We start from the raw sequence: 15804 nt of genomic DNA on the forward strand, positions 1-15804 counted from the left end.
ACTTGGGAAGCAGAGGCAGGCGGATTTCTGAGTTTGAGGCCAGCCTGGTCTACAGAGTGAGTTCCAGTTTAGCCAAAGCTACCTTTCATTTCATTCTGAGCAATTTCCCTTCTCCCTGCTGCTCCTCACACCCCTTTCCTGTTGCCATAGAATTTTGAGTCCCTGAGACAAAAACCACTTAGGCCAGGCAGACCTTAAACTTATAGTGAGCCTCTCGCCTCAACCTCCCAAAACGTATCTCTCTTCTTCCAAAACGTTTAGCAGGTATCTACCAGGTGCCCTGCCATGGGAAGCAGGGGTGCCCTTGGGATTCTGATTAAGTCACATAACCTCTCTAACCTTAGATGCCCACCATGTCCAGTATAGTGGAGAGCAATCTGTGTTCTAAGTTACCTAGGATAAGAGTCGAGAGGAGCTTGGTTGGGGCCAGGAACAGGCTTGGACACTGACAGGTGTCAACTGAGGGATCTCTTCCCTGTGCATAGGGCTCTCAGAAAGACTTTTATATATTAGGTATACATTTGCTCCTGGACCTCCTACCCCAGTGCCTGCTATTCTACCTACCACCAGACAGCCCCCTGAGCTATGGTATTACTATTGCTTATGTCCAGATATGCCATGGGATCCAGAAAGAATGGCCATGGCCTTGGGGGCAGAAGCCCACCTTAGCTAGTGAATATCCCTGTCATGGCCATTCTCTGACAGTGGCCCTGGAGGGTAAACAGGTGTGAGTCTGGTGATCCAGTTGGCATGCCTAAAGCTTTAACAATCTGCCCAGGATTCCATGAGGCAGATCCTCCTCAGGACATATGTTCTGAGGAAATAATGTGTTGAAAGCTTTGTATGTGAGGAGGTCTTATTTATACTGTATGGAGTTATAAAATGCCCAACTGTCCCAGAGTAGGTAATCAGCTGAATAATGGTATGTATGTTCACTAAAACACCACCAAGGCCCTGAGGGGCTCCGCACGTGCCTGGATGCTCTGCTGTTGCTGTCTTTAAATCGTTACTATTTTTGAATAAGGGTCCCTCATTTTCATTTCCCTCTGGTTCTTGCAAATGATGTGGCCATTTTCTGGATAGTACATAACGATGAAAAGCATGCTTATGGTTACTCTTTGTGCACGTGGAAATCGCCTCTAATAAATAAAGAAATGAGGCCATAACGGCAAACATGATGGCAATCCTAATTTTCTAAAAGCAGAAATATATGGATATGTTGAGAGACGACTGGACAGAAGTACTCCAAAACATTAGCCAGTTATCTCTGAGGAAGCGAGGTTACATAAACTCATTTGCATTTCTTCTTTTAAGTACAGAGGGTATGAATCTGCCAGCTTTTCTGGTAGAAAAAGCAAAACCCTGTAGATCCTACCTGAGATCCAGCCAGTCTGTTCATGCTTCATTGAGGTCAGGAGTCCTTTAACTACAGAGTAAGTCTGCATAAACACAGGAAATCATGTGTTCTTAAGAGCTGTTTGAAGCCAAGGACTCATTTCTCCATCCCTCTCCCCATGGGAGGTCAGGCATGGATGACACCCTGTGTATGGCTTCTAGCCACATTTGGGACATAACAGCCTTTGCTCGCTGCAGTCTCATTGGACTCAGACTACACCATTTTCTGACCTGACATTGGGCTTTCTCAGGCTTGAAGCTACACACTTGTGCCCCAAGGGAGTCTCTGAATCAAGGAGAGGAGCCACAAGGCTTCTTGTGCCCCACACTCACTGTGAACCGTCTCCAGGAGTGAGATCAGTGTGCACCATGGTACACCCCTAGCTACACCTGCCTCACTTCTGTACTTCTGTGTGTCTGCTGATGTCACGTATGCAGGTGCACACGTGCTATGCCACGCACATGGAGGTCAGAGAACAACCTCGGGTGTCAGTTCTCACCTTCCACCTTGTTTTAGCCATGGTCTCTCTTGATTATGGCTGCTCACGCTAGGCTCCTGGGTCCACTGGTTTCAGACAGTTTTATCCACCTCCTGTCTGTTACTAGAGTCGCACTGGGATTGCAGACATGCGCACTACTGCATGTGGCTTTTAAATGTGAGCTCTGAGGATCCAGGCTTAGCTTGTGTTGCATGCATGCACTCTGCCATCTGAAATGTCAACCTCTCTCTCTCTCTCTCTCTCTCTCTCTCTCTCTCTCTCTCTCCTCCTTCTCTCCTACCTCTCTCTTGTGAACTCTCTCCTTCCCTCTTTCTCTCCCTTTCTCTCTCTCTCATCATGTGTGTGTGTGTTTGTGTACACCCATCTACATGTACAATTGCATGTATGCATGTGTGTGCATGTATGTGGAAGCCAGAGGTCAGGCTTAGGAATTCTCACCCCCACCCCACCCCTCTCTCCTATTTTTCTCTCTTTCCTTTCTTCCTTTCCTCCCTTCTTTTTTCCTTTCCTCCTTCCCCTCCTCCTTTCCCTCCTTCTCCCACTCCTCCTCTTCTTCCTCCCCCTTTCTTCCTTCTGTTTGGTTTCCCATTAGCCTGTGGTTCACAGAGTAGGCTGGACCCCCAAAGATCTTCTAATATCTGTCTCCCTAGCACTGGTCTCATAAGCAGAGGACAGCACAAGCCTTTTTACATGACTTCTGGAGCTCTAATTCACACCTTTCTGCTTTCGAGAAGGACCCATCTCCCTGGGCATCTCCCAAATGTCTCACTGCAGGCTCATCTCAACAGCAGAGGGCAGTAGTGATCAGCAAGCCCAAAGATGGGGCTGATGCCCCTTGGAGGGCATCAAGAAGAAAAGAGGCTTGGGCCACCAGGGGAGTCCTCACTCTGCACCCATTGCCCAATTTTTCCCTCCCTCTTATCTGCATTAGGCTCTTACTGGCTGCCCTGATGTTGAACGTGACAGACTACACAAGAAGCTCAGAACCTGAGCTATCTAAAGCCAGGGCCCCTGAGTTGGCACCCTCATGCCAGGTGGGAATGTGGGGACCCTGGGAGTGTTAATGTCACTGAGGACCACACAGTGAGCAAGAGTGAACACAGAGTCCTTCCCACTGCAGGGTGGGTGGCAGGACTCATGAGGACGTTCCCTTATGGCAAGGATGTATATCCAAAAGGAGGTGTGCACGGTATGTGAGAGATGTCCTGGCCATGTCTGTTCACCCAGCTTAGGTCCTGTGGACACCAGGCACTTCTTTATTGGTCATACTAGGGAGACCAGATTGACCTCCCGTTGTCTTTTTGTCCCCCTGCACCAACCTCCCCCCCATCCACCACCCCCCCCCCGGCTCCTAGGTTGGTCTTGGCTGCTCCAAGGAAACAGAAACCCCTCAGGGATGCCTCTCTTCTTGTCTCAGCACCTGGAAGCGTGCTCTGTAAGGATGTGGCGATTCAAGGGTGGGATATGGGGTTGTATCAGATGGAGTTCAGCCTGTAGGCTGGTCTCAGGCAGGACAGGAGGACTGTGCCTCTGCCTTTATCTCCTGACAAATCGCCAAGGACCTTTCTGCTATGGGTCCAGCCTTCCTCTTTGGAAGTATCCCATCCCAGTATCTCTTCCTCCCTGGCCTCCCCTTCCTTAACTTACTGCTGGCCTCCTGAAGCCTCTGGCCTGAAACCCCAGCAACAGAACGCCTTTAAAAAGAAGCCGTATAGCACATCGGAAGCCGGGACTTCCAAGCCCCACTGACCTACTTCCTGACCACCCAGATGAGCATAGCGAGTCTCAGCCTGGGACACACACGTATAGGAGATTCCAGTCCTTGCAGCAGAATATAAAGGTGGAGATTGAGGGCTGGCGAGATGGCTCAGCGGGTAAGAGCACTGACTGCTCTTCCGAAGGTCCTGAGTTCGGATCCCAGCAACCACATGGTGGCTCACAAACACCCGTAATGAGATCAGACGCCCTCTTCTGGTGCATCTGAAGACAGCTACAGTGAATTACCCCAGAGCGAGCAGGGCTGGTAGAGGTCCTGAGTTCAATTCCCAGCAGCCATACACATGATAGCTCACGGCCATCTGTATAGCTACAGTGTACTCATACACATAAAATAAATAATAAAGTAAATCTTTAAAAAAAAAAGATGGAGATTGAGACTTGGCTTAGAAAAGGCGGGAGGCTGCTGGCTGACACCTGCGGCCTTGTTTTGTTGACATCTGAGGTCATTCTCCCTGGGAGATGAAGGCTTTTTGAGGACTTGGGGGGGGGGACTTGTAAGGTATAACAAGACCTGGCAAAAGTTGAAGTAATAATGATTGAATGGATTAGCTGTCTGGGGATAGGCAGGGTTCTCTTCACAGAGATGAGGGGAGAAGGCCCCGATTGGCATAGCCATACATAGCCTGTGCTCAGCTCCAGAAATTCCCCCCTCCCAGATCCCTATTCTCAACCCTATCTCAATGACGCTCTCCATATCCTAATTGCCCTTTTAAGTGGAATTTATGAAGGTTTTCATAAATTTAAAACTGATCTGCACACTTTAATAAAACCATGTGGTGGGCATGTGGAGTAGTAGGCTGTGGGTTTTCTGCACTAAAATTGCCGTGAGCACATCTTGAATTATTGAGGTCAGGAGGCTCCCTCTCTTCAGTCCCCCTGGGTGGGGGCTGGGGGATGCTTCCCTAGGACTGACTACTGTGTTTCTTGCTTTGACAGACCACAGTGAGCTGGGATGGTGACAAGCTCCAGTGTGTGCAGAAGGGAGAGAAGGAGGGGCGTGGCTGGACCCAGTGGATCGAGGGTGATGAACTTCACCTGGTAGGTTCCATGGTGGGGACCCAGGCTGCGTCCCCAGCAGTCCTCATTCCCTGCGGGAGTGAATGGGCGATGGGAAAGAGCACCGGGTAGGCACTGGTTCTATTCTGAAGCGTCTCCTCTGCAGAAGATACCCGAAGGACTCGGAAAACCACACAATGTGTTTTCAAGGTCTAGGCTGACTCAAGGTCCAGGTATGAGGAGCAGGTGGAGAGGCATTTGGTAGTACGAGCAGCTGTCAAGGTCCTTGTGTTCTCTGGAACAGAGAATCAGCTTCCTGTTTTGGTAGTGAAGATGTGGAACTCTGAGAGGCTCGCTGGCAAGTCCGATTGCACTTCCACAAAGCACTTCCAAATAACATATATGTATCCTGTGCACCATAGGACTAGAGTGGAGCAGAGTTCACTGGGCGAGTGTGATCTTGCCTTAGGCTGAGGGCCTGGAAAGGCTTTCCTCAGTTCACTCCTCTCTACCCTCAGCCTCAGGGCAAAGCCACTTCTACTCTGCTTTCTATCTGGGAAAGATGGCTGGGCTCCAAGACCACTACTATGACCCATACCCTATCACTCCTCCACCCTAGAATTCCCCCAGCTACCCTCCCTGCCTAGTGAGCCTCATCCAGATGACCTTGAGCTAAATCCTGCTCCACTCATGCTGGATGACTTGGGTAGGACCCCAGCTATCACATCCTCATCTCAGAATGCCCTCACGCTGCCCCTGAGCTCGGCAGCCACGGAGGGAGCGAGCTGCAAGGACAAGAGGCCAGCTGCATGGGGCCTGTGCTGTGGGGCCCATCCCCAACTCACGCTCCTCCCTGGGTCTCTGTTTGCTTAGCTGCAAAAGAGTGGACATGATCTCAGTGTCCCCTCACCTTTTAGCCCCACAGCTCTGTGCCAGAGACTGCAGATCAGAGTACAGAAGGTTCTCTGGGGTTTGACCCTGGAAGGGCTTCAAGATTCTTCCGTCAGCACTTAAGGTTTGGTAAAGGTCACACAAATATTCAGCCTCGCTTCCCAACAACTTGGAAGACAGAGTTTGATTGTCACTGTCCTCCACCCCACCCCCCTTCCGCCATAGTCAGCAGGAGCTCCCCCTGTAGGCAGACCTTGAGCTGTGTTGCTTGGTCTTAAAACTTCCTGGAAGGCCTGAGATAAGGGAGCTCCTGGTAACTCCAGTGGGAAGCCCAGGCTTATGTTCTTATACTACGCTGAAGCAGAAAAGTGAACCATGCCTCTGGGCTCACTTCTTTTGACCCTGAGCACAGACTGTTCCAGGCCTAAAGGATTCCTAAATCCCTTTAGCTTTTTAAGGGAGTAAAAACAAGGGAGCCGTCGAGAGTTCCTATTGGTCAACTTAGAGCCACCCCTTCTCCCACCCAGCTCCATCCTATAGGCCTGATCTCTGTGATCCCATTCCATCAACTTTCTAAAGAATTGGTTAAGCTCATATAGATCAATAATGGCCATTGAATATGTTCCAAGTCCCTGTCCTGAGATTCTCAAGTATAATGTTGCTTTAGCTAATAACCAGTGTCTTTATTATTCCAGGAAATGAGAGCAGAGGGTGTGATCTGCAAGCAAGTGTTCAAGAAAGTGCACTGAGCAGCCAGAGTAGCCAGAGTAGATAACATTGGTCTTGAGGAACAAGTGGGACAGGCCTATGGTCAGGAGCTCCCTCTGCCTAGCATGGAGCTGAAATGCATAGCCACCCCAGGTTTCTGCCAGCAGAGTCTGTCTCTCTGCCTTGTCTCTTTTCCTTTTCTTAAAATGAAGCTACCCCCAATAAAAGTGATCTCTGTTTAAGACGTGTGTTTTGGAGAAATTTCACATCCACCTTCATTTGCTTTTTCTCCAGAGCCTCCAAGGCTAGTTTTTCCAAACATCTCCCTTGGGTAGACAGAGAAACTCTGCAAAAACCACAGATTACACCCTGAGGGTAGAGCTGTGCATCTTTCTTTCCCTAGAAGCACAGCTTGGCCAGATCATGTCTGAACACACACGGGGTGGGGGTGGGGGAGTTTACCACCGGTAACTCGGATTCCAGGTGACTGGATACCCTATTCTGGCCACCTTGGGCTCCTGTGCATACATGGTACGTGCGTTGTGTGTGTGTGTGTGTGTGTGTGTGTGTGTGTGTGTGTGTGTGTGTGTGCATGCACACATGCATGTACATGTGTGTGTATACATATATATGTACCCATGCTGTCAGACACAAAGTCACACATAAAATTAAAATTAAAACACTTATAAGAAAGAAACAGGGAAACATTTCTTATAAATAAATACTTATGAGAAAGTGACTGGATGCTGTTGCTGTGTGGGAGAGTGCTTGACTAACATGCATAAGAGCCTAGGTTCTATCCAGGAGCAGAGAAAGAGTGTGCCAGCTGTGGAAGGGAGTAAGGATAGAGAAAATAATTGCAATAAGAAAAGACTCGTGGGTGATGGTGGTGCACGCCTTTAATCCCAGCACTTTAGGAGGCAGAGGCAGGTGGATTTCTGAGTTCGAGGCTTTGTCTACAGAGTGAGTTCCAGAACAGCCAGGGCTACACAGAGAAACCCTGTCTCAAAAACAAAAAAACAAAACAAAACAAAAAAAAACAAAAAACAACCAAACAAACAAAAAAAGACTCATGTGGAAGACCCTTCTGACTAACCTGACAGTCACCAATCAACCCAGCTGAACTCCAGGCCCTGGAATAGCATTGGGTCACAAGAAGACTTCAGGTCTCAACTTTAGTGTTCACAGGGCAGCTTCACAACAGTCTAGACCTTTCTTCTACCAGAGCACCTGCCTTCCCCTCCACATAGGTGGGGTGTGAAGTCTGCAGACTGCCAAGCCAGAGCATTCTCTCAGACCTGACTACGTATTAGTCACCTGGGAAGTTGCCTCTCCTCCTCTTCCTCCTCCTCTTCCTCCTCCTCTTCCTCTTCCTCCTCCTCTTCCTCCCTGCTCACCAAGCCCTGGTTGGTGACATTTTGTTTGTTTGTTTTGTTTTGTTTTAATTTATTCCTTGAGAATTTCACTCAGTATATTTTTATCATATTCTCTCCCATCCCCAAACATCTCCCAGATCCTTCCCCACTCTACCTACCCAACATCATGCTCTTTCTCTTAAAACAGGAGATACTGAAACACATGGCATCTGATTTGTGTTGGCCGTCTACTCTGGAGCATGGAGCCTGTTCTCTCTGCCCCTCTATGGGAGAAAACTGGTTTTTCCTCTCCTCATTTGCGAAGAGTTCTTGACTCTTGATGAAACTCTATGCCCACTTCCGCTCCTTTGCCCTGGCATTTTTCTCTAACTTGAACTTGTGCAGGTCTTGTGTGTGTTGTCATAGTCTTTATAGTTCATTTATGTGTCTGCCCTGCTGTGTCTAGAACATATTATTTCCTTGAAATCATCTACCACCTCCGGATCTTACAATTCTTCCTTTCCTGGGTAGATAGATCCCTCAGCCTTTCAGGGAGGAGTTGGACAAAGACATCCATTCAGGACTGAGTACTCGAAAGTTTCCCAGTCTCGGCACTTTGTCTGTTTGTGGATCTCTGTGTTAACTCCTGTCTTCTACAAGAGGAAGCTTCTCTGCTGAGGACTGAGTGATGGACTGATGATCTATGGGTATAACAATATGTCATTATGGGCTGCTTTGTTGTTATGTTTAGTAAAATAATGGTAGGTAGTAGGTTTTCCCCTGGGCCCATGGCCTGTCTAGTCTTAGGTTCTTGGTCTTATTAGCAAAACAGGTTTCATTCAATGAAATCCAATCAAAAGTGACTAGTTACTCCCATAACATTCTTGCCACTATTGTTCCACTGAGCATATCTTCCAGTCAGGTCTCTTATTATATATCATATCTTGTGTTATTTATGTTATATGAATATATCTATGCTATATTTATATTTATAATATATATGTTATGTATTTATTATGTATAATATGTTACACCAAAAATCTCATGTTGTTGGTGTCTGTGTCAGATTGGTGATTACTTTTCCCCTCTGATAGTGAATAAAGCATCTTCTATCACTATGAATGCTGGTCAGTTGGGGCAAAGTTTCCGGTGGAGTGCCAGCTAGATTTCCCCATGTTCTCTGCCATAGTTACTAGGTGTCTTCAGAGATAGGATCTTACTGTCAGATTGTGGAGGGTAAACAATAGCATTGACAATAGCCTGTGGTGTATGCAACCCCTTTAGACAATGATTCACAAATATGAGACCCGGTCCTGGTACTGGGGTATTTGGTAGCATATGATGTCTTTTTGGGCATTGTCTCCCCTATGTATATGGAGACCTCATTTAAATTCCTTGCACACATGCATGTATTTTAGAAAGCTTCTACAATAATAGGTTTCAATTTGACTTTTCAAGGAGCCTCTACCCTCCCCTCAAATCCCTCACACCCTTTAATCCTTCTGTTTTAGTTTCCCTTGCATCCCTTTATAACACCATATTCTACTTCCCCTTCTGTGGAAGATCCTGTCCCTCCCTGTGGTCTTTAGCTACCTAAACTCTGGTTATTCTGAATAAAACACATGTATCCAAAGCATAAAAGCCAGCATCCATACATAAGAGAAAACACGCAACGTTTGTCTTTCTGGGTCTGGGCTATCTCACTCAGAATAATTGCTTCTAGCCTCATCTATTTACTTTCAAATTTTACAATTTCTGTTTTCCTAACAGCCAAATAATATTACCTTGTATAAATGGACCACATTTTTGTTATTCATTCACACCATGTGTTCCCATACTGCTTCAGGTATTCATCAGTTGATGAACATCATCCAGGCTCTTTCCAGTCCCTGATGTTATGAATAGAGCAGCAATGGACATGGGACATTGCTCTTTAGTAAGACAAGAAGTCCCTGGGGAGTTCTAGTCTCCTGTACCCAGGCTGTTCCCAAAGCTACTTCTATTTGGGCTGGGTCAGAGCACCAGGCATCTTTAGTTTTTAAGCTCCCAGGTGATTGTACATGCCACAGGACTGAGAGCAGCTGCCCTGGACCAGAGATTCCTGATGGGTAGCTCAGCCACGCTCTCCCTCGGGGGCCTTCAGCAGTGTCTGGTGATATGATTTCAGGACTAGGACAGGAACCCTGCTAATCGTCCTACAGGACACATGATGAACACTTACCCAGATTGAAAATATCAATAATGAGGTTGATAAAATGTCTTAGTCAGGCACTAGAATTTATTTATTCTTTTATCATCAGTGTCTCCAAAGGAGCAGAAAGCCTAGACTTACCTATGCTGTGAGACAACTCTTTGTTGATCAGCCTGTTTCTGTCCCCAACAGAAGAGAACTCAGACAGGGGTTCTTGAAAAGACCATTCACTCATACATAGCTATTTCTGAAGGCTTGTTATATACTAGCCGATGACTGGCCACACTCATTAGGCAGTCAGAAGGTGTTTTAAATGCCGTAAGTTGTCCCATACTACCTCGGGTATAGAGACCTCTTCAAGAGACCTCCCCTTCCAATATATAAATGCTACACCCAACAGTGGCGTCCTGATGGCAGACTGAGGCACGGCCCTGGCACAGCACACGTGCCCTAACTTTAGGAGCTCTGGGTGCATGAAGACTCAGTGTCATTCTCGCTGAATGCCCTGAATGCCAGGCCTGGTTCTAGTGGGGAGTAGGGAGCCAAGGATGCTTTAGAGCAAGAAAGTGACCTGCTCAGGCTTTGAAAGAACTATTCTGGCAGTCACTCTCAGTAGTAATAAAAGCGGATGAAGATCAGCACTTAGGAATTTGGCACAGGATAGGAATATTTAATTCAACGTTCACCTGCTGCGGAATAAATGCAAGTGAAGCATAGGACAGTGTGTTGTGTCTAACCCTGTAACCATAGCAACAGACTTGCCTCTCTCCAACACTTGGCAGAGCCTTGATCCTAACCTGGCAGCAGCTGCATCTTGGTGACTGCTTGGGCCTTCTTTGTGGCCTTTTAGCCCCTCTCACCTCCAGTGCCAAGCTACTGATGCTACCACGACTTCAAACCCTGCTGCCTGACCAGCACGTGGATGTCATTGTCACGGGGTACACAAAGGTTCTCGGTCCTTCGCTATTGAACAACATAGTCAGACACTTAAAATGGAGTCACCCCAAAATCTCCAGCGCATGACCACAGCACTGTGACACCCACAAGGGTTGACAAAAGGTGAGGCTCGACTGGCACCTCGGAGTTGTGGAGAAAGTTCCCCACACTGTACACATCCCTGGGACAATTACCTCAACGGTGTTTTGAGAGTGCTTTAGAAGCAGGGGTTACAGTCTTTCGATGAATGCTCTAAGCGAGACCATCCGATAATGGTGTCCTGTAACTTGAGAAGTAGGACTGTCCTGTGCACTGTTTCAGTAAGGTGCTGCTGCTGATGCCAACTTGAGCCATGCAGACCAGGCTGAAGACAGGCTGGGGTGCCCAAGCTCTGGATCTCCCCAGATCCTGGGCTTAGGTCTTCCCAGTTAAATTCCTTCCTAGCTCTGTGAGGTGAAAGAACTTCGGTGAACATTTTGTGCCTCAGTTTCTTCATCTATCAATATGGGCTCACAAGTCTTCAGAGCCTTGTGAGTCTAAAAATAACTTAGAGCTGATGACAGAAAAATGATAGGAAACCAGGTAGACAGACAGATAGACAGGTGGTAGGACAGATAGAGACAGACAGACAGATGGATGGATGAATAGATGGATAGATAGATGATAGATAGATAGATAGATAGATAGATAGATAGATAGATAGATAGATAGACATAGTATTTGCCTTTGTGGCTAGCACATAGAAAACCAACTTGTTGAATTTAAACAAACAAAAAGGACCAAAGAGGCCCCTCAGGGCTGAGGTAAGCGTAACAGTTTGCCCACAGGTGTGAGTAATAAGTAGCTGAAGCACAAGGAGCCTTGCGAGCTCAAAAAACAGAAGGGAAGCCATGACTTTGCTTCAACAATAGAAGAGAGGGTTAGAAACTCACTGTACTATATATACATGTTCAGACACGCACACACATAGGATGTAGGCTGGTACCCTGGAGCTTCTGATGCAGGCAAGTCCCCTGAAGTCATGGGGATAGTTAGAGAGTAAAATTCAGACTCTAAAACCCTAAGACCCCTCAAATATCACTCCAGGAGAGCCTTCAAGGCTTCCTATAAGTAAAGTCAGACCAGGTGAGCCCCCCATCCCCAACGTAGCTCACTGGAAGCCCTCATTTAGAAACTGTCCCAATTAACTAGGATGCCAAGACTGTTTCTAACAAAAATAACCTAAATAGCTCAGTGCCTAACTGTGATCGAATCCAGCCCAACCCTGAATGTCCCTTATCCATGCCAACCATGGCAGGAGCAGCCCATCATGCCATCCCACCACATTTGAACATCTCAACTTTCCACATCCCTTCTCCTGGAAGGGCTCTGCTATGTCCTTAGCCCTGCCTCAAGTTCCTTCCGAGCTTGAGACCTGCAAAGCTGCATGAGTAGAGGTGGGTATACCCATAGGTTGTAGGAATGACCTTTTCTCTCCAAGCCTTGAGACAAGGATAAGAATTGTACTCCTACTGTCAAGAAAGGAGTCAATTTGTTCTGATAGAAACACAACTGATAGCTTTCCACTCCCAATACAGTAACAGCAACAAGGCCCTACCAGACCTTCAGAGGTGAGCTCAGCGGTCGTTTTTCCTCCCATCACAACCCACAATTACCCTCTTATTTAAGCACTGAATTTCCCAAAGTAAAGCCAGGTCATTGCCTCATTTTGAGACAGCTCTAAGAGAGAACCAAAGTTTTTGCCAAAATTAAAAACGGTGTGGATTATTTCAAATAGTTATCTATAGCTACTTAAATAGATTAACACAAAGAGAAACAATGTAAACAAAATTAAGCAGTCCTAGTCTGAAATAATGACAGGATCATAAGACATTCAGATTAGTGCTCCTCCTACCCCAGGACAGTTAGTGCTCCACCACAGTATACAATGTCACAAAGGATGAATAAGCTTTGCCCTCAGCTGACACTGTGTTGCACCGTGCTTATTCAACTTTATTTGGAGACAGTGTCAACAACTTAAAACTCTTGAGTAAATGTCTGGGCCAGATGATTCTTTTCTCATGTGCCATGTAGGAGGCCCTGTATGAACTCCCTGAGGCTTGATCCTCATATGCTATCATTTTTCTTGTGGCTGTGCTGAGCATGGAACCTGTGGCCTTACGCTAAGCAAGCATTTGCTCTGCTGAGCTATATCCCCAGTCCCTTCTCTTAAAAACATTTTCCTTTGAGACAGGGACTCACTGAATTTCCCAGGCAGGTCTTGAGTTATGATCTGCATGCGTTGGCCTCCTGGGCTATGAAACTGCTCTACTGCTCTTTAATATTATCATACTTAATAACTATACATATTTATTAGATATGGTACCATATTTTAATATGGGAAGATAGCATGTGGTGATCAAATTGTGCTAATTAGTGTATCTATCACCAAAATTCAGATTCTAAGTAGCTAGGATGGCATCCTTGTGGGTGCCATAGATACTGTCTGAGTTGTACAACAGAGTCGACTATATAGTCTTCAAGCTTGACTCTAAAGAACTGTGAGATACCAAGAATCTATACTAAATCTCTTTTCTGTGCTCTGGGTTCTGCTTGCAGTAAGGAACAATGAACAGGAGTGGGATGCTGTGGTTCTCACCTGTAATCCTAGCACTGTAGAGACAAAGCTAAAAGGATGCCAGCAGTGTAAGCTACCCTGGGCTACATAATAAGACACTGCTCACTAGTCCTCCCTCAACAAAATACTGAATGCTCCATTCTACTCCACTAATCTATTGGTGATACTATCTCATGGCCCCCACTTCTTCTCAGAGAGAAACCTCACACACACCTTCCTATTTTTCCCAGAATAGGGAGAGCCACAGCTGTGCTTCCTCACTTGGCTCATCAGCCACAATGGATTGGGCAGGGCTAGATGAAACCAATTTATGAAAGCTGACCAGATGACCAGTTCCCGGGAATCGAAATCTAAAGTTTGCCGGCCAGTCTCCACTGTAGCACTGGGAACTGGGAACCTGGGCGTAGAATAAGAGACAGGTGAAAGAAGGGTGTTTCAGCTGTGCATGGAAAGGCAGAGAAAGCCGGTCTGTAGAGACAGAGGCAATGCAGATGCGGTCTGTAGAGATGGAGGCAATGCAGATGTGGTCTACAGAGATGGAGGCAATGCAGATGCAGAGGTAATGCAGATGCAGTCTGTAGAGACAGAGGTAATGCAGATGCAGTCTATAGAGACAGAGGTAATGCAGATGCAGTCTGTAGAGACAGAGGTAATGCAGATGCAGTCTGTAGAGACAGAGGTAATGCAGATGCGGTCTGTAGAGACAGAGGTAATGCAGACGTGGTCTGTAGAGATGGAGGCAATGCAGATGCAGTCTGTAGAGATGGAGGCAATCCAGATGTGGTCTATAGAGATGGAGGCAATGCAGATGTGGACAGAGAAGCATGGCGAGGCAGCTGTATGTTTCATACTTGGTACATGACAGTCTTGTTATGGTGAGTGATGCTTATTACTGAAGACACAAAGAGTTGTCCCGTGGTCTCTCTCCACATTTCTCTTTTTTGTGTAAACCAGTTACTTTGACCTAGAAGAATCTATTGAACAATGGTTATTCGCTTGGAAATCAAACATGTGTTGCCTGAGACTCCCTTATATGGTTGTCCCAGGTATGGATGTCATTTTCATAACTTGTATATGTGTAAAACATACAATAAACATATGATTACATTTTTATTTTGTCTCATATATGTATACATGCATATACATATATATAAAACAGATTTTCTTGATCCACAATAATATAACTCTGTGTGCCAGCCACACTGACTTTACCATCATAAAACACCCTTAGTCACCTTTCTGAAGTAATTATATCAATTTTTTAAGTCATGGCAAACGTGATAACATCAACATAGTTACCTGTAAAGAGAAAAGTTAATGAGCCAGGAGGAAAATGGCACTTGGCTTCCATGTTCCACCTTATTTCATGTTATATTATTTATTATTTTAAGATGGAGACATTCATTTTATGACTAGGCAATGCTAATGGCTCCTAATGAGTTGATGGATTGAAGTGCTGCTCATCCATGGCTGTTAATGTCTTAAAGCAAGGAGGCAGCTGAGTGGGTATGTGCGTCCTATACAATGTGGCTAGGGAGGGGTCCCACCAAGAAATCAACTCTGAACCCAGCGAGACTATGGTCTAGCAAAACATACACAGGAAATTTGAGGACAGAGGGGCATCCTAAAGGATATTACAGAGAAGCAATTGGTGACAAATGGGAGACTTCCTATGGTATGTAACCTGCCACTTCAATGGGCAAGTTGTAGGAAACAGAGAAAGAAACTGTGTTAGAATCTACAGTCTACAGGGTACTTGGGAGACATATTAACTAATTGCACTATTGAATCCCAGTGCAAACCAACAGACCATAAAAACAAAATAAAATCAAAACAAACAATCGTCTAATTGAGGGAATGTGTAAACAAGTTGGGTGTTTGCACCCCCCTAGGGATATTGCTAGGTTTTTAGTGTGAGAATGGTGCTATCTAACCAACTAAAGAGCATGTTTAAACAGGGTGTGTTTAAAGATCCTCGGGAAAGGGCAGCTAGGGATGTATGGCTCAGTGGTAGAGTGCTTGTCTCGCATGCACAAGGCCCTGGGTCCAACCCTCAACACAGCCAGGACAGCAGCAGCACCAGAGATATCGGGGAGGAAAGGAGTTAACAGATAAAAAGAGAAACCAATACTGTGGTGAATGAGGCAGGGAGTGTTTAAGCAGGGTCTGTGGGATCCATCCAACTATCCTGTCTGCAGAAACAGATACATGGCCTATTCCATGACGACGACGATGATAATGATAATGATGATGATGATGATGATGATGATGATGATGATGATGATGATGATGATGACGACGACGACAACGACGATGTTGTTGTTGCTGTTGTTGATGATGATGATAACCTAAAGGAGCTAGAAAGATGGCGCAGCACTTGCTGTCACTTGCAGAAGACCAGAGTCTGATTCCTAGCACCTACACTGGGTGGCTCAC

The 15804-nt window shown here is 46.2% G+C and overlaps 1 protein-coding gene across 1 annotated transcript in view; it reads left to right on the forward strand.

Annotated features, from left to right (window-relative positions):
• The window catches only part of Rbp1 (retinol binding protein 1), a 22789-nt gene extending 16276 nt beyond the window's left edge, over window positions 1–6513 (forward strand). Inside the window, 2 exon segments of the mRNA XM_031346374.1 lie at window positions 4611–4712; window positions 6257–6513. Of these exon segments, the coding sequence (XP_031202234.1) occupies window positions 4611–4712; window positions 6257–6310 (156 nt within the window). The 3' untranslated portion in view covers window positions 6311–6513.
• The last annotated feature ends 9291 nt before the right edge of the window (window positions 6514–15804 follow it).

The sequence above is a fragment of the Mastomys coucha genome, unplaced genomic scaffold, assembly GCF_008632895.1.
Source record: "Mastomys coucha isolate ucsf_1 unplaced genomic scaffold, UCSF_Mcou_1 pScaffold23, whole genome shotgun sequence".
Taxonomy (NCBI): domain Eukaryota; kingdom Metazoa; phylum Chordata; class Mammalia; order Rodentia; family Muridae; genus Mastomys; species Mastomys coucha.